General features: G+C 34.6%; 1 protein-coding gene across 3 annotated transcripts in view; it reads right to left on the bottom strand.

Moving 5' to 3' along the window:
* LOC150102778 (ecdysteroid-phosphate phosphatase-like) overlaps positions 1-24,839 on the bottom strand; it is a 393,004-nt gene that overhangs the window by 177,644 nt on the left and 190,521 nt on the right. For all 3 annotated transcript variants that reach the window (XM_090398941.1, XM_090398940.1, XM_090398942.1), the window contains one exon: positions 19,002-19,210. In XM_090398941.1, coding sequence (XP_090255067.1) covers positions 19,002-19,210 — 209 coding nt within the window. The remainder of the gene's footprint in view (positions 1-19,001; positions 19,211-24,839) is intronic.

The following is a 24,839-nucleotide window of genomic DNA, read 5'->3' as shown; positions in this document are numbered from 1 at the left end:
AGACGGACTGTAAAGAGCTCAATGAATCTGTATAAATTACATACTTTTGGTAGCAGTTTTCTTTTATATGCACAAGTGCAAGCTGAATGGCATGCAACTCTGCTGTATAATTACTGCAATCAAGTGGGATCTGGTCGGGGACAGTAATGTAAGGAAACACAGCAGCACAGCCAACACAGGTATCAGTTCTTGAGCCATCAGTATAGACTGGCAAGAAATCAGAGTGAGCTACACTGCGTGCATTAAACAATTACAGGTAGACATGGAGTATGAGACTTCTGTAGTTGACAAAGTGAGAGGTAGCAGGATGGAGTGCAAACCTGATATAGAGGGATGCTGTGTTTGGTGTAGGCAATGTTGTCTACATTCATACCAACAGCCTACATAGTTTCATTAACACATACCAAGGATGTATGGCAGTCTGATGTGTATGATATTGGCCTTCCCAATGGAGAGAAAAGACAATAATCCATGTAGGATGATCTGGAAGAGATTTTATCTTCAGGGCATAATTAAGAGAACTATTTCCATCTTAGATGGAAATAGAGTGACAGAGCCAGCTCATTTGCTTCAACATAAAGACTGAGTGGATGATATGCAAAAGGCACCAGTAACTATCCATATGCCCTGATGATGGATGGGATCCAACCATCGCAGGTTATTCTGCCTTGCAGAACCATATTGGCACCCTCTTGCACTTTTCTCTTAGTTGATGAATGTGTGCAAGGAATGTAAGTTTTCTATCAAAGATGAGTCCCAGAAACTTGGCTTCTGTTACTAATGGAAAAGCAGTTCATCCCATTCTTAATTCAGGATATGGTTAGAGAGTATGTTTTCGAGAGAAGTGTACACAGATACTTTATTCTGTTGAAAAGCTGAACTCATTACTAAGAACCTATAGAGAAACATGATCAATTGCTTTCTGAAGTTGTCTTTCAATTACCTTCATATTACGAGAGTGACAGTAAATGGTGAAGTCATACACACACAGAGCATTGTGTACAGTAGGAGGAAGTGGTTCAGTGATTGAATTAACTTTGATAGCAAAAAGTTCTTGTTCTATATAGCATACTTCCCCCACTCTGACTTGGAAAGTTTGTCTGAACAAAGTTTTTAATAAATTATATAGCATACTTCCCCACTTGGAAAGTTTGTCTGAACAAAGTTTTTAATAAATACAGGAAGGTGTCCTCTGACACCTATATTATACAGGTCTTTTTAATGCCATATTTCCAAGCTGCATCACAGGCTTTTTTTCCATGTCAAAGAAAATTGTAACTAGATGCTCTTGTTTCAGAAATTCATCTCTTATACAAGTTTCTAAATGAACCAAATAATCTAAAGTTGAACTATGTCTACAGAAGCCACATTGTGTATTGAAGAGAAGATCGTTGCTTTCTAAATATCAGTGAAACATTTTCTCTAATATCTGGCTAGAGAAATAGGTCTATAATTATTTGTTTGTGTTGGATCCTTTCTTAGTTTTGGGATAGCAATGACAACTGAGTTATGTCAAGAATCCAGAAACTCTTCCTCTGCAAGTATTCTTTTGTATATTAAGATAAAGAGATTGACAGAAGATGATGGTAGATGCTTTATCATTTCATAATGGATGTCACAGGTCCTACTGCACTAGGATGAGACAGTAAAAGAGTTCTTTTAGTTCCTCCTGAACAAATGGTTGATTGTAGGGTTCAAAGTCCACTGGTAGAAAAAGTTGGCCTTTGTTTCTCTTGCTGCTCTTTTAGTATTAAAAATTCAGAGAAGTTTTAATACTAAAAGAGCAGCAAGTTTTAATACGTTGCTTTCTAAATATCGGTGAAACATTTTCTCTAATATCTGGCTAGAGAAATAGGTCTATAATTATTTGTTTGTGTTGGATCCTTTCTTAGTTTTGGGATAGCAATGACAACTGAGTTATGTCAAGAATCCAGAAACTCTTCCTCTGCAAGTATTCTTTTGTATATTAAGATAAAGAGATTGACAGAAGATGATGGTAGATGCTTTATCATTTCATAATGGATGTCACAGGTCCTACTGCACTAGGATGAGACAGTAAAAGAGTTCTTTTAGTTCCTCCTGAACAAATGGTTGATTGTAGGGTTCAAAGTCCACTGGTAGAAAAAGTTGGCCTTTGTTTCTCTTGCTGCTCTTTTAGTATTAAAAATTCAGAGAAGTTTTAATACTAAAAGAGCAGCAAGTTTTAATACGTTGCTTTCTAAATATCGGTGAAACATTTTCTCTAATATCTGGTTAGAGAAATAGGTCTATAATTATTTGCTTGTGTTGGATCCTTTCTTAGTTTTGGGATAGCAATGGCAACTGAGTTATGCCAAGAATCCAGAAACTCTTCCTCTGCAAGTATTCTTTTGTATATTAAGATAAAGAGATTGACAGAAGATGATGGTAGATGCTTTATCATTTCAGAATAGATGTCACAGGTCCTACTGCACTAGGATGAGACAGTAAAAGAGCTCTTTTAGTTCCTCCTAAACAAATGAATAAAGAATTAATTGAAAAAAAAAAAAAAAACAGTTCATCGAACCAGTAAATTGAAAGACAGTTCTAAAAAAAAAGCAATTCATCGAACGGCAATTAATCAGAAATACAATTTACTGAAAGTCAACTAATTGAAAAATCACAATTCATCGAATGAATTATAAAACATGAAGAAGTGTACTTCTCAGAAAGAACAGCAGATTTTAATGGATCAACTGGTGATGTACAGTAGTTGAAACTTAGCATGATATTTCTTTTATATATGTTATATAGACGTGTGGGTATACATATAGCTTTTTTTTTTTTTTTAGGGATATTCCTTTCAGTCAATATATGCATTTCATGTATTTTACATGTTTCATAAAATCTGGTAAAGATTATGAAAAAAAAATCTTAATTATTTTTAAGTGGAGGTTTCTGTGGTTTAGAAGTTCATAAGGCATATTCCGGTTATTAGACCACATTTTTTTTAATTAAGCTAAAAGCACAATAAAGAAATAAAATGCGACAAGTTTCGTAAGTTGTTTGACTTAACAACTTAACTTTTTTGTTGTTTTAACTGAAAGTTAAAACAACAAAAAAGAGAAATTAATAGTTCATACTATACAGTTGTAGCTGTCTGACTGTTTATAAAATTAAAAAATCAGAATGCAGATTCAAAGCAGGATAAGTTTAAACAATGCTGGATGATGCCACGTTCTGTTGTTCATGATCATAATGTCCGAGGTCTGACTGAAGTATATATTTTTTTTTTTTTTTATCAAAGCTGACCAAACTTGGTATAGAATTAAGCCTTGGTTTTTACTGCATTGTGTTGGAATTCTAAGCATGTTTGCAGCTTCTTTAAATTTCCTTATTTAACAATTTTTTTCTATATAAGACATGTTTGTTTTCTGCCAGAGTATGTAGTCAGTGGAAGTGGTATGGAAATCTAGACCTGATTTGTGTTCTCTTCTGTTTTGTACATCCTTTTGGTGTTCATTCATGCGTATTTCCTCAGATCTTCCTGTCTGCCCTAGGTAGCAGATGCCATAAGAACAATAAATTTTATAAACACCTACAAGCATCCCACAGAAACAAGATTTCAAAAACGGCATCACGCTTCCACATATCAAGAATGTTACAGACAGGATGGCTTAATTACTAAACAAACATAATATCAAAGTAGTTTTTCTGCCACTGGAAAAAATTTCAAGATTTCTATATCCCCCAAAATCTCCACATCATCCTTCAAAAAAACCAGGTGTTTATAAAATTTATTGTTCTTGTAGCATCTGCTACATAGGACAGACAAGAAGATCTGGGGAAATACGCATGAACAAACAACAAAAGGATGTACAAAACAGAAGAGAACACAAATCAGGTCTAGCTTTCTATACCACTTCCACCGGCCACACAATGTACTCTGGCAGAAAACAAACATGTCTTATATAGAAAAAACTGTTACATAAAGGAAATTTAAAGAAGCTGCAAACATGCTTAGAATTCCAACACAATGCAATAAAAAAAACTGTTACATAAAGGAAATTTAAAGAAGCTGCAAACATGCTTAGAATTCCAACACAATGCAATAAAAACCAAGGCTTAATTCTGCACCACGTTTGGTCAGCTTTGATAAAAAATATACCTCAGTCAGACCTTGGACATTATGATCGTGAACAACAGAATGTGGCATCATCCAGCATTGTTAAAACTTGGCACTGCTTTGAATCTGCATTCTGTTTTTTAATTTTATAAACAGTCAGACAGCTACAACTGTATAGCGTGAACTATTAATTTCTCTTTTTTGTTGCTTTAACTTTCAGTTACCTTTTATCCCTGAAGATGTAAGTCAAATGACTTACAAAACTTGTCATGTTTTATTTCTTTAGTGTGCTTTTAGTTTAATTAAAAAAAAAAAAAAAGTGGCCCAATTACCGGAATATGCCTTATGATCTTTATTATTATTTCCCATATCCTGATCTCTCCTTAACTGAATGGTTGGTGAGGTAGCAATGCTATTTTACTAGGGAATGGTTAGAGAACAAGATGGTTTCCTATCGTCTTCCTTATCCGTGTTTGATGCCCATAAATATGTCTTTATGGGGACAGGTTTGCAGGATGAAATGCCTGAGTTTCTTGGAGTAAAATCCTGACATCTCCATGCAAGACCAAATAACTCACCTTCAGTTGAAGAGAACTGATAAAAATTCTTCACATCATGCAAAGGATTCAAACTCAGGTTTTTTTAACTAAAAGGCTTCGTTTATACTAACTGAACTACGGAGGTTCCACATATCAGTTATAATGGATGAATTTTACTCCGATTTGGTATTTAAACATTTTACAAAATTTTGTCAAATCGTTCCAGTTTTCAGTTCAATTATATTCAGGGCTACAAAGAGACTATCTGTCAACATTTTATATTGTAATAACTCTCTGACTTAGTGGAATATGCGCATATATCGGAATTTGTAAAACACACAAATCTGTGTGGTTCAGTTTTAGCGTGGTTCAGTTTTAGCTCCAACAGGATCATTTTAATTAGAAATTTTAGTAAAGAAGTCTTGAAAGATATTAATAATTCCGCTCTAGCTGGATGAAATTTAATCGAATTTTATAGTCAAGATCTAGAATTAACATTTATCAATATTGATTTCAATCATCTGTCGTTGTTGTGAAAAAAAAAAATTAGGTAGAATGGACTTTTTTGTCTAGAGATAAATAAGTATCTACATAATGAAGTAGCAGGTAAGCTTACAGAATAATGTTGTAAAAAACAAAATAATTATAACATCTCAATAACCACCTACATATTTGTTTACATCTTGGGTGAAGTTAGGTATTCTTAGCAAACACTTTTAAACAATAGTTTTCAAGATAATTCATCTTTTGATGAATTATGAAAGAAGAATTCACTAAAAAATTATCGGTGAATTGTTTTTTGATCAACTGCATATGCAATGAATTGTCTATTCGATAAATTGCCTTTTCGATGAATTGCCATTCATTAAATTCAATTAATTATTTATTCAAGGAATTAATGTTTCAATGAATTGTCGTTCAATCAAATGCTGCCTTTGTAATGATGAACAGTTTTTGATTAATTTTCATGGAACCATCCTCAATTGGTTTTAAGTATATTTCCTGTAGACAGAAACAGAAAGGTTTGTGTTTCTGCAAAAAAATCTTGATATTATCATTATTCTGGCAGAATTTACAACAGTTCCACTATAAAAATTTTTCTATTGTTTTGGCTTTATAGACTTGACTGGTTTTCGGAAGGCTGAGGGGGGTTACCTTTGTCAGGTTTATGTTTATCAATTGTTTTGGGACGTATGGATAGCTAGTGTCCATCTCTTCCTCTGGTAAAATATTCAATACATCTGAAGTGTCAGAGTCAATTGGCAAGTTTGATTTACTTTCAGTGGATACCAAAGTATAAATTTTTTCTGTGTGTGTGTGGGGGGGGGGGGGTGTCTGATAGATTATCTTTAAGTGATATCTTTGTCATAATTTTTTTTTAACAAGTGGGTTCTCATCAAATGGAACCATTTATGCAGTTGTCTCTGGAGCAAGACAGGTCATGTGATTGATGTGTTCAAAAGAGAAGCACTCATGACCATAAAGTTCAGATATGGTGAAATTACCAGATGGTGGAATAGACATACAAGTTTGAGTCGCTGTTGACATTTTCTTAAGCATAACCTTCTCAGCATATGAGGATTTCAGAGCAGGTATAGTGGTGGTGGTGGTGGCTTACTTTATTTTTGCATCCTGATATGATATGTTTTGCTCTGTTTTAATTTTTTTGTATTTCATCTTTTCACTTCTGACATCCACAAGAGTAAGCTGTATGATCTCCCTGACAGTTGACACATTTACCTTTTTTTGCAGAGCAAGATTTGTTATCATGCTCTTTACTACCACATCGATCACAGGTGGTAGAGCTATGACAGGCAGTTTGGGCATGCCCATATTTTTGACATTTAAAGCATCTTACTGGATTATTTGTCTTAAAGTGAAAATCTGATCCTGACAACTTCTACTGGCCTGAATCTAGCTTGTTCTTCACCAAGCTTTCCATCCACAATTGTTCTTAGCCATTTCTCAAGTAAACTTGCATAAATCTTATCAGGAACACTCAGTAGGGAAATTCCTCTGTAATTCTCACATTCAGTTTTATTTCCCTTTTTATAGATGGATAATATGAGAGCTCTGCATCAATCATCTGGAATTTGACCCACTGACCAGGCTTTCTGAATTAAGTAATGTAGTCACTGAAAAATTTTTCTATCTCCACATTTGAGCATTTCTAGCCGAATTTCATCTACCCTAGCTGCCTTTCAGGTTTTGATGACTTTTTCTACTTCAAGTATGGATACGTATTCCTATTGGGAGTTTTCTACCATCATGCTGTAACTGCTTGTTTCTCTTAGAAGTTTTTCAGAGTAATTACTCCAGACATCTAGAATTTATCTTCAGAGATAAAGGATTAATTTCAAAGAAAATTGTTGATTGGAAGTTAGTAATGGCATAACTTTTTCATGTAGTACTATCATAATTATCCTGTACACCCACCTGAATATGCATATCAGGAAGCTGATGATGAACAGTAATAAAAGTACAGCTACTTCAAAAATGCCATAGACTTGTTTGTTTCAATTCATAATACAAGAATTTTGGAAACTGAGGGGGGGGGGGAACTTAGTTGCAAATATTAGATCAGTGCTTCCCAAACTTCTGGATGTCAGGGCCCTCTTTGGAAAAATTAAAATATTTCATGGCCACCTCGAAAAAAAATCATAATATAGACATATATTATTATAATATCTATTGTATTTATATTCAATACAAAATATACACAGCGAATATTGCAAAAATCAAATGCAAATATTACATTTTTAGCATCTTACATACACATTTGACATGCCACATTATCTCATATTTTTATATAGATGGATATACTGTTATTGTACATTTGCAGTACAATCACATGAAATGTAAAACAATAAGTAATAAAAAAAGAATTAAAAACAAAAGAAGTTTAATAACAATTTAATGTGATGGATGTGTTTCAATACTGCAATACAAAAAGTCAATATCAGGTGAAATATTTGAAACTGCAATTTTTAGATTTCTGCTTTGAAATGAAACTTATATGAATAAGCATATATTTACTAATATTCATTAAGCGCCGAAATATGCAGGAAGCAAAATTTGTGAACTCGCACCAATGTGTGATTTTTCCCCATTAAAATATAAAAAATAACAAAAAATAAATAATAAATAAAAAAATTGAATATGTTTCTTTTGAGATTAAAAAAAAAAAAAAACACACACTACTTAGTCTTAAAACATTTAAAATTTGTTTTCATTATTTCACAGCCCCCCCCCCCCTCAAAAAAACCTACAGGCCCCAAGGGTGCCACGGCCCACAGTTTGGGAAGCGCTGCTGTAGATAACATACATTATAAATGTCAGAATTTTTTTCTGTAAAACAATGTACCGTTGTGAATATTTGATGACATAATTGTTTCAAAAAAGTATTTATTTCCAATAAAATGTTTATGTATACATAGATAATTTTTTTTAATTGAATAAAAAAAACTTTTACTTTAGAATGGAGATTTCACTTATTTTGTCCTGTCATTAAAAACAAACTATAATTATATGATTAAAGGACTAGAAGTACTAAAATATATTGTATACAGTTATTCTATATCTCTATTTAAAATTACAGTGATACCGCATAAACTGTAAAGAGCTACTCGTTTCACGCTGTTTAGTAGCGCTGGCTTTTCATGAAAGTTGTTTTATGAAATAACTGTTTCATGTAAGTAATTTTGTTCTCAAAAATTTTTATTGAAGATGAAAACTAAATGGTCATCTAACCATAATTGGACAGTATACTGCAAAAAATTCTGGCTTTCTTCTAGGTTGATTGCAACTATTTCCCCTATATACCAATGATGCAAATTTTTGTTTCCTCAGATAAAAAAAAAAAACATTTTAGAATGGATGTTTCTCTCCTATTTTCCTGCCATTAATAACAAATTATAAAACGACATGATATGATAAAAGCAGCACAAATATAAAATGTATTGTATGCATTTAGCTATATTTCTATTTAAAATTATAGCTACACAGTATACCATAAGGAACCTGCACATGTCATGCTGCTTGAGACCAGCTACAAATGCAAGTTAATCCATTTAAAAGTTCTCCTGATTGTAAAGGATTATTACACCTCTTAATGGACATAATTGATAGTGAGCACTTCTTATGCATGTTTCTTCAACTCAACTATATGCTTCACATCCTCATTTTAGTGGACATATATGTTCAAGCTGGTGGGGGAGGTTAAGTGGAACAAATGTGTAATACCTTCATTACAAACTTTGCATTTTTGATATGCACACTTTTTGAAGTAAAAGACATGCTATCAATCTATACTAAGAAAAAATCTGTCACGGCACTGGTTAAACAAAACTAAGAAATGACATCACAGTCTATGCTGATGATGTAAACTGTCACCTGCTAAAATTGAGAGCAGTGCACATGATTTCAAACAATTTGTAGTCTTTCCAATAAAAAATACAATGAAATGGTGGGATTTCTAACCCAAATTCCAATCCTACTCATGGCATCCTGTTAATAGGTATTCACCCAAAACAAATATATAATTACTGAACAAATGAAGGTGGACTTAAATCTGAGAATTAGCTGACCAAATTGTATTCTGTAAAGGCTTAAACCTCACATAAATATGATAATACAACATAGTCAATGGTTGTGTTTTCATCTCAAAAAACTCATGCTGGAATAGCTTCTAAAATCACCAGAATTGAAGATGGACACCATCATTAAGAGGTATCAATGAAAAAGAAGTGAAGCCAACAGAGAAATTATAGACATATACCATGTCAATATAATTGGTTTTTATTATTATTATATCACACCTCCAAGGTGTCCAAAGACTCATTGAGGGAGGGCATCAACCCTACAACTCTTCTCACTACTCCACCAACCATCATCATGAAACACCAACGCCATCTACCGCCAACTACCACCACTAGTGCTTTCACAGACAATCACAAACATCCATACCCACGGTGAGATTCGAACCAGCAGCCTTTTGGCTGGAGAGTGGATACGCTAACCACTCTGCCAACCAGGCCCATGGATATTAAAGATATAAGATGCTTCTAAATAACTCCAAGACAATAGATGCAGGAAATAATGGTAAGAAAAGAAATAGATACATTATTCATTAAACATAAACATCTTCAAAGACAGGCAATTTCAGACTGATATAGACAAATTTCAGAATAGAAAACTGAACTATGCAACTCATTTGTATACCTGTGATTGTATAGAGAGGAGAGGAATTATGAATCATTAGAAAAGATGGCTGACAAAGGAAAAGCAGGAAAAAAATTGTGTTCGATGAGTTTCTCAGATAAGGTGTGAAGGAGTGCTGATTAGCTGCTAAGTGCTTCGATGCCAATTCTGATGAACAGAAGAAATAGAATACCAGTTTGTGATATATAGCAACCATAGAAAATATTTCTGTAAAACAAGAAAAGAAAGAATGGAAGAGAGATCATTAATCAATATAGTGTTCTCTTCTGTATAGAGTCAAGTATGAGGGAAAGTGGGTGAATAAGTTACAAATGGTTACAAAAAATAAAACAAGTGAAATACGAACTTTGGGAAAAAAATTATTTTTCAACCTAATCCCATTCAACATTTATATTCTTGTCCCATTGCTTTATCAATCCATCTAGAATAGAATTGTTTGGTCTGTTGTCTCAGTCAACTCCACACCTCATTTCCAACCTCTGATCATCAGCAAAATGTTTCCCCACCAAGAAATGGAATGATAAACACTTCTTGTGAAAAATGGGATATATCTCTTTATGAATGTCCCTTGCAGGAAGTCCTTTTGCTCACAAGAAGCACAGGATTTGCCTGAGGTAATTAACTGCATAAACAGCAGCATGCTGTTTGAGAGTTTTACATTTTTTAAGCACAGTCACCATCTTAGACTGCTGTAAACATCTACAGAACATGCACATGTGTCTACTACTACTAGTGTCTAAAGAATGGTTTTCCATATGCATTACTAGGCAGGAGCACTGTCATCATCCAAGACTGTGCTGCTGCCTAGTAATGCATATGGAAAACCATTCTTTTCCAATTCATATGTTCTGTGTTTGCTTGCAATTTAATTACAACCGACTCTTTCTTGTATTTTTAGGAAACACTTATGAGCACCACTCCATATATGAGAACAGAATTCCATGGTGAATTTGTGAATTATAAGGAGTTGATTGTTTGATAAAATAATGCCTTAAGCAAAACAGAGAACCTAATTTCTCACATGCTGAGGAAGAAATATTTATAACATAGAAAGAATTATCAGAGATTCAAGTTTTCCAATGTATAATTAAGCATGAAGGACAAAATTACCAGTAATACTTTCCTAAAAATGGCAAACAGCAAAAATGCTATCAACAAAATTCTTCACAAGACTGCAACTAATAATAAAAATACACTAGATTACATTAAAGCTGTAGCCATTCCATACATTGAAGGGATATTACATAAAATAAACAGAACACAACACAAATACAACCTTAATTCCACTTTTAAACCTCCTGCAAAATTAAAGAAAGTATTCAACTCCTCCAAGGATTCCCCTCCTCCCCACACAAATCCTTAAGTATATCATATTGAATGCACTTGTAACTTGCCTTATATAGGTGAAACTGGATGCACAATTCCTAATCCAAAAGAAGAATATAAATGACAAATTAAATTTAATAACTATGGTGGAGTAGGCCTTTCTGATCTTGTCCTGAATACTCTACAGAGAATTGACTTTGTAGAGTGTGTCTACAAAACTGTTCATTACATTACACCAAAATGTGGTATGAAAGCAAATCTAATCAACCACCCTAATCTAAACAATTATTATTATTATTGTTCTGGGCAACTCCAAGGCGTCGACAGACTCATCGAGGGAGGCCCTACCATCATGTCAAGAACAGCTATTCGACATTCACACAGTATCTATCATACCTTGCCTTGAAATCATTCACGGTCGTAGCACCCACAACAGACTCTGGAAGCTTATTCCACTCATTCACTACTCTCCAAGTATAAAAATTAGCTCTAACACCCTTGTCAACCACGCTCTTGCCCAGCTTCCATTCCTGGCCCCTAGTCCTCCCACCACCAGTCATATTTTCAAAAATATCTTCTGGATCAATCTTATAGAAACCCTTCAGTAATTTGAATGTCTCAATCATACATCACCTCTCCTTCGCCTATCGACCAATTTCTGCAACCCACAAATCTTCAACCTATTCTCATAAGGTTCATTCCACAGACCTGCTATCATCTTGGTCACTCGTCTCTGGATCCTCTCCACTTCCTCCCCATCACGAAGAAATCCTGGTGCCCATAACTGGGCACAGTAGTCCAGATGGGGTCTTATCAAGACTCGATACAGAGGAACAACAACTTGTTTGTCTCTGCATGTTAAAGTATTTTTCAGAAGCCAAGTGATTTGGTGAGCTGTTTTAGTCACTTTTGCAATGTGCCCCCTAAACTTCAATTCCCTATCCACCAACACTCCCAAATCCCTGGCGTCATCAATCTCCTGGAGTACGGTTCTACCAATGCGATATACTGCTGCTATTCTTTTCACCCCAAAGTGCATAACACTTTGGCACATTAAATTGACACCCATTTTTCCTAGCCCAGTCCTCCAAACTATCCAAATCATCGTGTAAAATTTTGACATCCTGTGCACTCATAATTGCTCTACCCAACTTTGCATCATCAGCAAACAAGTGAACACTTCCTCTCAAATCCTTTCCTATATCATTGATGAACAAATTGAAAAGCAGTGGTCCAAGAACAGAGCCCTGTGGCACTCCACTAGTCACAAGACGTCTTTTAGACTCCACTCCTGAATAAACCACTCTTTGATATCTCTCCTTCAACCACCCTCTTATCCATCTCACCAACCCTATATCTATACCCATCTGCTCCAGTTTACTGATTAGGGTTCCATGTGGTATCCTATCAAAGGCTTTGGCAAGGTCCAGTAGTATCACTGTAAACCCATTACCCCTATCCAGTTCAGCCGTCACTGTGTTATAAAACGTGAGCAAGTTACTGAGGCATGATCCACCCTTCACAAAACCATGTTGTCCCCCATACAATATCCCATTTTCATCTATCCAATCCTGTATTCTTTTCTTGACTAATTTCTCTAAGACCTTGACAATGATTCCTGATATGCTAATCGGTCGGTAATTTACAACAGCAGTCTTGGAACCACCTTTATGCAGTGGAACTTCCCCTCTTTCCACCCCATCGGGACTAACCCAGACCCGGGACTCAAATTAAACAAAATGGTCAAGGGTACTGACAATTCTTTAGCTGCTTCTCGTACGACACGAGCTGGTATACCATCCAATCCCACAGATGTATTGACATTGAGGTTATGCAATAGGCTACTCACCTCCACTTCATTCACCACAATTCCCGTATAATCTACTGGTACATTCGTTTCTGCAATGTCACCACCTGGATGATATATTCTTGCAAAGTGCTCACTCAGTAACTCAACTATATCAACTGATTCAGTTATCTCCCTACCATCGGCATTCTTTAAAATCATTCTGCCATGTACATTTTTCCTTTTACTTGCTACATATCTAAAAAACTGTTTAGGATTCTCTTTAGCCTGCATAGAAATGTTCTTTTGTAATCCTTTTTTGCTTTTCTTACCACACTCGTTACCCTTCTGGCCTGCGCTTTATACTGTTCGTGCGCCTGCCGGTCACCTTTCTCCTTAAATTCTCTCCATAGTTGTTTCTTTTTTTGCAGCTCAAGCTTAATGGTGTTATTCATCAATTTAACCCCTACTTGATTTATTATTCGGACTCTAGGTATACAGTCAGCCACTGCTTCATGCAAACACTTCTTAACTACCTCCCATACACTATCGACTTCTAGTCCTTGCAGTTGTACATGCCATGGCACTGAACCAATCAAACTCCTAAGCTTGTCATACTTTCCAGCCCAATAATTCCACATATACCCTGTCTTAATTGAAAATTCTACACCTTTAGCCACCTCCCAAGTCAAGACCCTATGATCACTCTCACCGATTGGTGAGAATGTGGTCATATTTGTTACAGCCAAATCCTCAGATGTAATTACTAGGTCAAGCACTCTCTGACCCCTAGTATTTTCCATTACATGCTGTCGCAGATAGTTATCCCTTAATAACTGCATAAAATCCAATTCCTTCCTCCCATGTGTCCTCTCCTCCTTCCAGTCAATGCGACCATAGTTGAAATCTCCCATAATAATCACCCTCCTTCCACTCATTTCTTCTATTTGCTTGTGCATACTGTCACCACCATCTTTTCCATCACCTGGTCTATAGCAGCACCCAATTGTATATTTAGTTCTGCTAGCCACAATCTCACACCAAATGGCCTCAAATGTGCTCTTTTCTCTATCCTGCAATTCAACTTCTATTCTCCTTGGCTGCAGCTCATCAGCTACCATCAACAATACTCCTCCCTCCATTTTATTCTCCCTGTCATTCCTGAACACACTATACCCATCACATTCAATCCCACTAGCTACATCATCTACAGTCAGCCATGTTTCACTAATACCAATAACCTGTGGTCTGGAAGCGCCAACCATCGCCAAAAACTCTTCCTTCTTGTTCCTAATACTCCTAGCATTAGTGTACATGAATTTAAGACCCCCATTAGCCCCAACTCTACCTTGATGCCTTATATTAACTATCCCACTCTGATTTGTTGTCCTTATTTGCTCACGCATATTATATTCATTCTTACAATCAACTGCCTCCCTAAGGACTGTATATCTACTCCCCCCCCCTTAATAAATCTAGTTTCCCTGAATTTGCACATACACCACATTCAGCAACACTTTCTCAAGTCTTATTAAACCATAACCATTCAAATGCAAGCCATCCATCTTATATAGATCCTTTTGTCCATCAAACTCACTCCACACGTCCACAAATTCCACACCACTCGTCATACATAACCCATGCATAGTCATTCGCAATTATGGCCCTCCTTTTAAACATTTCTCTGTCATACCATGGCAAAAGACTAATCATTCTAACTCTCTCACTCTTTTCTTTTGTTACCTCAAACAATTCATTCAGGTCTTCTCTCATTTCCATTTTGTCTCCTTTCAAATCATTCGTACTTGCCACAACAATCATTTCTTTCACCCTTTCCTTTTGCTCTCTAATAGACTCAGTTACATCCTTTATGGTCGCACCACGTTGGTACGATTTTGTGAAATCCTCTACTATCACACCTCGTACTAACGAGTCTCCATATAGCAATCTATCTTTCATTTTGTTCATGTTCACACTCATACGTCTATTTTTCCTGTCATACTTTTTATTATTGGCTGGTTCATTCAGTCGACTTTTGCTCATACGCTCTAGCTGCTGTTTTGCCCTTTGTATCGCACCATTCAACAATGCGATCTCACTCATTGCGTCTATCTCATCTTTTTTATTCTCAGTAAAACCATTAATACTATCATTCACAGTTTCTACATTCACACTCTCACAAGTCTCTGGTACAACCTCGCCGTTTCTTGTCATATCCCTATTTTCTTCATTCTGAAGTTTGACAGAAATATCACACTCACTATCCGAAATACTCTTCAATTTCTCATTCTCCCTACATTTTCTACACACATTCTCCTTTATTATCATCTAACCACACTCCGACTGCACTCCGCAAAGCATACATTTTGCAGATGGTACACTGAATTATCTTTTTTATACGACCGTTCTTTGATAAAGATGGCGAACCATCATTACTGGCCGCCATACTTACTTGCAACGTATTTTATCAAATTATAACATACCAAAAACACACAAAAAGATGCACTAAGAGGCGCAAAGGCAAACAAAACTACGCAATATTAAATAAATTTATCAACGATAACTGAAAATAATACTTATTTTATCCGGAGTTTTCACGAACACTACACACTACGAATCCCTCTAGCGGCGACAGCCCCAATAAAATATGTTATAAAGACACATGAAATACTCTAAAAACACGAAAATTGTTCTAATTTACTGTAAAACTAATTTTCTAAGGAAAAACACACAAAAAACAATAATGATAGTCTACAAAATCCCAAGAATATGGATGACACATTTTATCCACATAACCTTTTGTTCTAAGAGTTCATTATAATTAGGAATGTAGTACTCCAGGATCTTAGCGTTATATAACAAATACTTATGTAAAATTATTAATTAATTGCTGTAAGAAATATGATACAGCTTTAATGTGTTTTTTTTTTCCACTAGAGTGCAGGCCGTTGAATAACAGTTGTTCAAACCATTTTTATTTGGCATAGTGTTTATATGGTAATGTAGCTTGTCGATGTGATATACACAGTATATATGTGTGCGTATATATGTGATATGTGTACACACATATACAGTTGATCCTTGAACAACACAGGTTTGAAATCTGCACACATCCACTTACATGCAGATTTATTTCAATAAATAAATTGGAAACTTTTTTGGAGATTTGCAACAATTTGAAAAAACTCAGACAGACAGACTGTATAGCTTAGAAATATCGAAAAAAAATTAAGAAAAAGTTAGGTATATCATGATTGCATAAAATATATAAAAATACTAGTCTATTTTATCATCTACTACCATAAAAATCACAAATTATAAAAAAATTAAAATTTATCAAAAGTTACGCACACAAACACTCACAGACCAACATAGCGCCATTTGCAGTTGAGAGAAATATAAACACACATAAAGCTGCAGTATTAAATCATAACTGTATAAAATTAACTTATTAATTAATTAGCATAAAATAAAAATTTTATAATAATTCATTCATTAGTATATAGACTAGGCTACCATAAAATAATCATACTGCTGCTTCTTTGTTATCAATGCATGAATCATTATACCTGTAAATAAATATGCATTTCTTTTTCACATTATCTGTTCTTTTTTGATGTCTAGTGTTAGTAATACATATTACATGTACAGTGTTTTGTATCATATAAAACAATACTGATATAGGTACTGACAGGCAGACGATTCATCTTGTATACAGACAACATAAACTTACAGTATCAATAAATAAAGTAGAGTACAGTACTGCAAATGTATTTTCTCTACCTTATGATAACATTTTCTTTTCTCTAGCTTACTTTATTGTAAGAATACAGTATATAATATACAAAAAATGTTAATTGATTGTTTATGTTATTGATAAGGCTTCCAGTCAAACAGTAGGCTATTAGTAGTTAGGTTCAAAAGTTATACGCAGATTTTTTATACAGGGAGTCAAAAGTTATATGCAGATTTTTGACGGTGGGGTGGTTGGTGCCCCCACCATCAAGGTTCATTTGTATGTATGTATGTACACACACACACGTTTGTATGTGTGTGTACTCAAGATGATTAGTATGAAGGTTGAAACGTCAGGAAATTAAAGTAATTATTCTTAATACCTATAATTTTTTCAAAATAAATTATAGGTATAATTAGTATGAAGTACGGAAATTCCCATTTTACTCCTGTAAATAAACTTTTTAGCCTACTCTTGTTTAGGAGTGCCCCCCCTTTTTTTTTTTTTGCAACTTCATTGGCTTTTTACTCAAATCTTAGGGAATTACATATGTTATAAAACTAATATACGAAGAATAATATAGGAGGAAATTTCGACATAATCATAAAACGATTATAATAATCAGAATCGAAATAATCATTTTATGGCTATCGTCGAAAACGATAGTCACAAAATGTGATGAAAACTCAATAAACATCCTCCGACCCTACATAATCTCCGATAGTTGGAAGCTCCATAGCATAAAAATTAGGTCACAACTTCGACCAATACACCAAAAACAGAAACACCAAGCTGACATGACATAGCCTCCACTTCCCCCACGAGTTCTGAAGATGACGCACAGTCGAAACAGCTCACACCCTGTTACTCCCACCCCTGGCCTTTTCCCATCAATTCCTCCTCTTTCCCAAAAAAGAGTTTCTATTTTCAGATCCTTCTTTCATCCCCCCAAGCACTCTCTACCCACCCTTAATAATAATAATTTTATACATATAAAACATCTGGGTTTATTCAAATTTTTTTCAAATAATTCCCCCACATTTCCCAAACCCCCTCCCTTTAACAGCTTAAAAGCAGATGAATGCATATCGCAAGATAAGGAGACAGCCAACAACATCCATTGGACATACCAAAAAAGGCTGCTAGCCTCGTGGTCATCCAAATTCTCTTAATGATCTGTGTGAGAATGTGAAAGTTTTATTTTTCCCACCAAATACAACATCACTGTTACAACCTATGGACATGGGAGTCATTGCAACTTTCAAAGCCTATTTTCTTAAAAAGACATTCTCAAAGGCAGTTGAAACAACAACAGGTGAAAATGCGATTACACTCCACGAATTTTGAAAAAAATGTAACATTAAACACGCAATTGAGAACATTCGTGACTCGTGAGAGCAAGTGTCTTCTAGTTGCATGAAAGCTGTTTGGAAAAACCTTCTGCAAGATTGCGCTAATGACTTAGGTTGTTTTGAAAATCCTGTGAACAACGTGGTCAAAGAAATTGTTGCAATTGGTGAAGACCTTGGTTTTCATGGTGTTGATGCAGAAGATATTAAAGAATTATTGCATTCAAATTCAAAAGATTTCAGTGACAATGATCTTCTTGAAATTGAACAATGCACATATGAACATGAAGTTCCAAAGGAAATAACAGTCAATGAACTGGATGGAATGTTTCGCAGTTTAGAATCGCTTAAGCAGCAAGTAATGGATATGGATCCAGATGTTAATCGAAGAATGCTTGTTGCCGAGGTCTGAAGAGTCATTTTGCTTGTTATCGTAGAATTTATGCCGATAAGAAAAAACTAAAACTGTTCAAACGACTCTTTATAACTTCTTTTGATTAAAAAAAATTGCAATAAGTAATGTAGGTACAAGTATTTATTAAACATTTACTTTGCATTCATTTTTTTATCTTTCCTAAAAGAGTAACATATAAAACGAATTATTAATACAGTAATCGATCAGGGACGAATTGTACTTTTTACCATTGATTATTAGATTTGATTAACGTGATTTTGATATACGCGGTAACATCGAGGGATTAATTAACCGCATTAATCGAGGGATACCTGTATTAGTTTTATAAGACATCATGTAATGCCCTAAGATTTGAGTAAAAAGCCAATGACATTGTAAAAAAATGGGAACTCTTAAATGAAAGTAGGCTATATGGCCATAAAAAATAATAATCACAATAAATTAATAATTATTGAAATTATCGAAAGTATATATATATATATATATATATATATATATAATAAAAGATATACTTTTAAAAATATATCTGAAATGATACTTTCTTACCTATGCAGAGTCCACACATCCGATTCTGCTGTCCTTTCAATGTAATTGTTCGGAAGAAATCCTGTGCAGCCAGTAAGCCATGAAATTCCTTCTACCCACCCATCTGCTGAAATATTCAACTGGTCACCATTCACATACACGTAATCTCCAATTATTAATTCTAGTTCATCTGCTTCTTGTGGAACATATGAGTAAAGAACTTTATGAACCTAAAATACATAACATGAAGTAAATAGAGAAATATTCGAAAAACCAAAATACATTATCAAGAGGAAAGATGATGTATGGAAAGCTGACTGTAAAGATTATAATGACTGTTAATGTCAACAGCATTACTTCGTGGGAGAAAGATGAAAGGAAAGTAGTCAATAAGCAAATCACAATAATGAATGAGGAAATAAAAGAACAAAAATCTCCTACTTAATTATAGAAATTATAATATTATCACAATAACATTACTTCATGCATTATTTCTAAATAAGGTGGGCTGAAAGGTAACTTTAAAAACAGAAGTAGAATAATATAAACTCAGAAAGATCAAAGAATGAAAAAGGAGGCGAAATAAAACAGTTTATCAATGTACTGGCAATTCTTCACATTACAACTTATTTCATAGTATGCATTCACAAAATCATATATTAATAAAATGAACCAGATATTATTTAAATTAAGGGGATATTAAATCCCACATTGTTTTAAAACCGAATAAGAAACTGAAAGATCGGAATCAAAGAGTTTCATGCTGAATATAGTAACTATAAAAGTATCAGCGACTACTAGCGTAAGCTAAAGCACGTAGTCCAAACTAGGGCAACTCATAATTTAAATAATGTTTACATTGCTGAAATGAAGCCTATTGGCTCTTTATTTTAAATAAATGAACCAGATATGTTTTTGAAGAGCTTCTGCTGCTGGTAAATCAGTGGATGTGACATCAGCATTTTCAGAGTATGAAACTGCTTATCACAGAACATAGTGCACAATTAGATAACTCAAAAACAATTCACTTTTTTCTTTCTATTAAGATATCTTCTTTCCATCTTTTCATCTGACAATTTGTCCATCAACCTATCACAATCTACAAAATAATCTCTATTTTTAATAAGATAACAAAGAAGAATAACCAGATATAGCTTTTATGTATACTCTCCATCTTTATAATTATCACTGATAAACCCAATGATTTCCTCTTGAATTGCACAATAAGACATATATGGTATTAAAGAATATATCATTTTATATGATTTAAATAGGATATTAAAAGGGATATTAAATCCCACATTGTCTCAAAACTGAATAAGAAATCCAAAGATCGGAATCAAAGAGTTTCATGCCGTATAAACTATAAAACTATATAGTAAACTATAAATTTAATGGATGCACCTTTTTGACAACTCGCATAGCAAAGTATTATACATAAGTTCTTTTTACTATACCCTTCATATTAATTTGGTCTAGCTACTCACTGATGAGACCTCAATAAAGGTCGAAACCGGTCTGAGTAGTGACCTCCCACCATAATGTACAACATTATACATCTTCTAGGAGATGTTTTACATTATGGGAAATACTAAGAATAGTAATCAAAGCTTTACCCTCCTTTGCTATGAGTTGCTCTAGTTTGTACTACATGCTTTGGCTTGTGCTAGTAATCGCCGATACTTTTAAGAACAAGTTTACTATATTCGGCATGAAACTCTTTGATTCTGATTTTTGGGTTTCTTAATCGGTTTTGAGACAATGTGGGATTTAATATCCCCTTGATTTAAATAATGTTACATCATTGAAATGAAGCCTATTGGCTCTTTATATTTAAGTAAAGAATTATTTTGTACCACTGTTTCTGTTTTCTCTGTTGATATTTCCACACTGAAGTAAATGCTGGCATGGTTGGCTAAGTAGTTAGCATATCCATTCTCCAAAATAGGCTGTGGGTTGAAATCCTGCCATGGGCATGAATGTTTGCAATTGTCTTTAGGTGAGAGATGAATTTCATCATCCAGTGCAAGAAAACTGCCCTGCTTATTGAAGATCTGAAGTGCAAAAAGTTCCACATCTGTGGAACAGGTTTACAGATTATGTAAAAAATAAATAAAAATACAAAACAATGCAAAAAATTCAATAGCTAACTTTGTGGTACTAATGTAGTATAGGTCAACAACCTTTTGTTAGTGACAGTTGCATAAAAAATATAGCAAATCTGTTGCAATTTTTAAAAAATTCACTGGAGAAAATCTATACTTGCATTTCATACTATATCATCATGTTTAAATTTAATTTTTTTTTTGTTATATAACCCCCCCCCCCCACACACACACAAACAGTTGTAAATCTACTGTATGTTAGTATCAATAGCAAGCTGAAAGATAATCCCAAATCAAGAGAGAAAACTTTTTCAAGACATTTCAGCTCTCCAATAAGCAAGGGAATTCATTTATTAAATTTAATTTCAATTTTTAAAATTCTGCCATTATTTCACTACACAGGCCTGCGATGGAAAAGTTGTCTGAGAAGAAATAATTGATTCTTATAGATTTTTACATGATGAGTTCAGAAAAAATAGTAAAAAAATTTCATCACTGACCAATTTTACCAAATTTCTAATTTTTTAATTTTATTAGTAGTATTTGGATTTAAATTCAACACATTGGTATTTATTTTTATTCTCCTTTATTTACAGCTAATTAGTTGTATAAGTGCTTTCTTGAAGTGCCTTTTTATGAAAAATAAAGAAATTTCCACAAAACCTCATTCTTAAGATAGGAGGGGGAGGGAGGATTGCAGGTGGCTACTTTGAATCTGATTCGCTGAGATAACGGATGACTTCCTGTTATCACAGACATTTTTTTGTTGATTCTTTAGTCGTCGACTACTAAGATTATCATATTTCTGAAATGTGGCTTATCTTCCAAGTTAGTGTGAAAATTTAATTTAATGTGTTTGTGGATTTTTTAATGTTTTTACATAGTGTCATGTAATAGCGTTGATGTCATTCGTTAAAATTCGTTTAACCGTGTTTTAAGTGGTGTTTGTAATGGCTTGAAAAGGTTGCAAAAATTCACCAACAAAATTCACCTGTGCTTTTTGTGCGAGTGGGTCAGCAGAGATCGAGAGCAACATTGGATCAAGAAGGAATGGCCAGAAAGAGTCACATTAGAACCTGGAAGTAAAAATGTGTTACATGAAAATTTGGTTGCTCAGGAAAAAACCTTTTACCCCCCACTTCATATAAAGCTGGGATTGATGAAGCAATTTATCAAGGCTTTGTCGAAAGAAGGACAGTGTTTTAAATACATCTGTGCAAAATTTCCGGGATTATCTACAGCAAAAGTGAAAGAAGGTATTTTTATCGGTCCGGACATCAGGAAACTTATGAAGGATAAACTGTTTGAAGAAAAAATGGCAACAGACAGCTTTGAAAGAGGTGGTGACCAAATTTTTAGGACATCACAAGAAACCCAACTATAAAATGATTGTGGAAAACATGCTACAGAAATTCAAGGATTTGGGATGCTCCATGAGCTTAAAAGTGCACTTTCTCAACTTTCATTTAGACTACTTTCCTGAGAATCTGGGAACTGTCAGCGAAGAGCAAAGAGAGCAATTCCAGAAAAGACTTCAAGGAGATGGAAAGGAGGTATCAGGGCAGGTGGAATGTCAACATGATAGCGGACTACTGCTGGATGTTGCAGAGAGATGACCTGGGAAAAGAATTTCACAGAAAAAGTTCAAGAAAAAGCTTTGAAGGAAAAAGAAAAAGACACCACAACGAAATATAAAGTATGTACTAAAGATTAATCTTTAATCACTTTAATTAAAAAATTTTTTTCCAATACTTTCATTCCAAAAAAGTTTACGGAAAACTTTAAATACTGTTATTTTACTTAATATGTGTTTGAAAGCTATTTTACTATAATACTGAGATCCATTTTGTGAAAAACCCTTATGTGATAAAGAAAAATGGAAGAGATATTTGAAATCAGTGGTTCAAAAATAAATCAGAAACAGTTAATAGTTTCCAGACAAATTTTCATGACTCAAATTTTGCAGGTATGTGTTATTATCATTATTATCCTAAGACCCCATGGAATCAGACTAATCTAGGAGTCTTTTTGTCATAACACCGACCATCATATCGTGCCTTAAACACACTCAAATTCTCTGCAGACACCACCCTCTCAGGCAAGGCATACCAATCATTCACAACTCTGCATGCAAAAAAACCTGCTTTTCACACACTCCTTATAACAGCGTCGAGAGATGACCTCTGGTTCTACCCTGATCTCCCACCATTTTCTGTAAAACCTCTTCAACATTGATCCTATAACAACCCATTACTTACTTGTACGTCCCTATCATAACACCCCACTTCCTCCTATCTACTACACTCTGTAAATTGCATCTTCGTAACCTTTCCTCATATTCGACATTCCAGAGATCAGAAACTGTCTTAGTCAGTCGCTTCTGGACCCTTTCCAACATCTTTGTCCTTTTGAAAACCAGGTGACCAAATCTATGCACAGCAGTCCATGTGTGGCCTAATCAGAGCCTTATACAAAGGAACAAGAGTCTCCTTACTTCTAATTTGTTGTGTTTTCCTCACAATTTTGGCAGTGTTCCCTAAATTTCAGATCTTTATCCATGATCTTCCCAAGATCTCATTTCCTCCACCTTCAACAATATATCCCCATCAAGTGTAAATTCTACATCCCATCTCTGTTTCCCAAATTTTAAAACCTTACATTTTGCAACGCTGAACTGGCATCCTCATTCCCATGACTTTCCTCTTTCAGGATGTTGCTCCTCCATACACAACTTGCTGATACCTATCAGATAGCTGGTTTCAGATCAAATGCACTAATCTAATAAGTAAGTAACTTGCTAAAACATGACGTCTTTTAGCAAATCCATGCTGTCTATCAAAGATAATATAATATCATTGTTGTTAACCCACTTCTGGATCCTAGTTCACACCAGCTCTTCTATCACTTTAACTACAACATCTGACACACAGGTCTATAATTTGATGCTTTTGTTCTATCACCTCCCTTATGAAGCATGACAATCTTGTCCTCCTTCCACTCCTTTGGAACTTGACCCAGTGCAAGACTCATTAAAAAAATATGTCAAGGCAGATGCCAATTCCCTGACATGTTCTTTCAAAATACATGGTGATATATTATCCAGTCTGTCCCACAGCCTTATTAGCATCAAGTTTGCTCAATTCTCCATATCTCTTACTCACAGTCAGTCTCTCATCATCAACTGCTCTCAAACTCTCCATGATGTCACATTCATAAAACTGAAAGACCTTAATGAACTGCTCATTAAGTATCACCACTATATCTTCTGCAGTAGTAGTTCTTATATCACTTTCTCCAATCACAGTCATCCTACCATAATTGTTCTTTTTTCTTACTGGCTACATATCAAAAGAACTCCCTAGGATTCTTTTTGGCTTCATTAGCTAACTGCTGCTCATATTTCACTTTTGCTACCCTTACAAACCAAGTCACCTGCCTTGCCTGTGACTTGGTTTCCAGCTAACTCCTCATTCCATGCTATACCTGGCAAACTGTCTCCTGAGTTCTTCATAATTACCCCTTCCCTTGTAATTCCACATATACCCTTTTCTCACAAAGATCCTCGCACTGCTGGAAACCACCCATGTAATCACTTCATGGTAACTCTCACCAATTGGTGGGTGAATTGACACCTCATTTATAATTACATCGTCTGATGAGATGACCAAATCCAAGACCCTCAATCCTCGTGTGCCATCTGTTATGTACTGTCTGAGGTACTTGTCCCTCAAAAACTCATTTTCTTTACTTCCAG

This window comes from Typopeltis vanoorti, chromosome 10, assembly GCF_054136105.1.
Source record: "Typopeltis vanoorti isolate ZY-2024b chromosome 10, IOZ_Tvanoo_1.0, whole genome shotgun sequence".
In the NCBI taxonomy this organism is placed as follows: Eukaryota; Metazoa; Arthropoda; class Arachnida; order Uropygi; family Thelyphonidae; genus Typopeltis; species Typopeltis vanoorti.
Note: the sequence above shows the minus strand (reverse complement) of the source record. Positions and strands in the feature narration are given on the sequence as shown.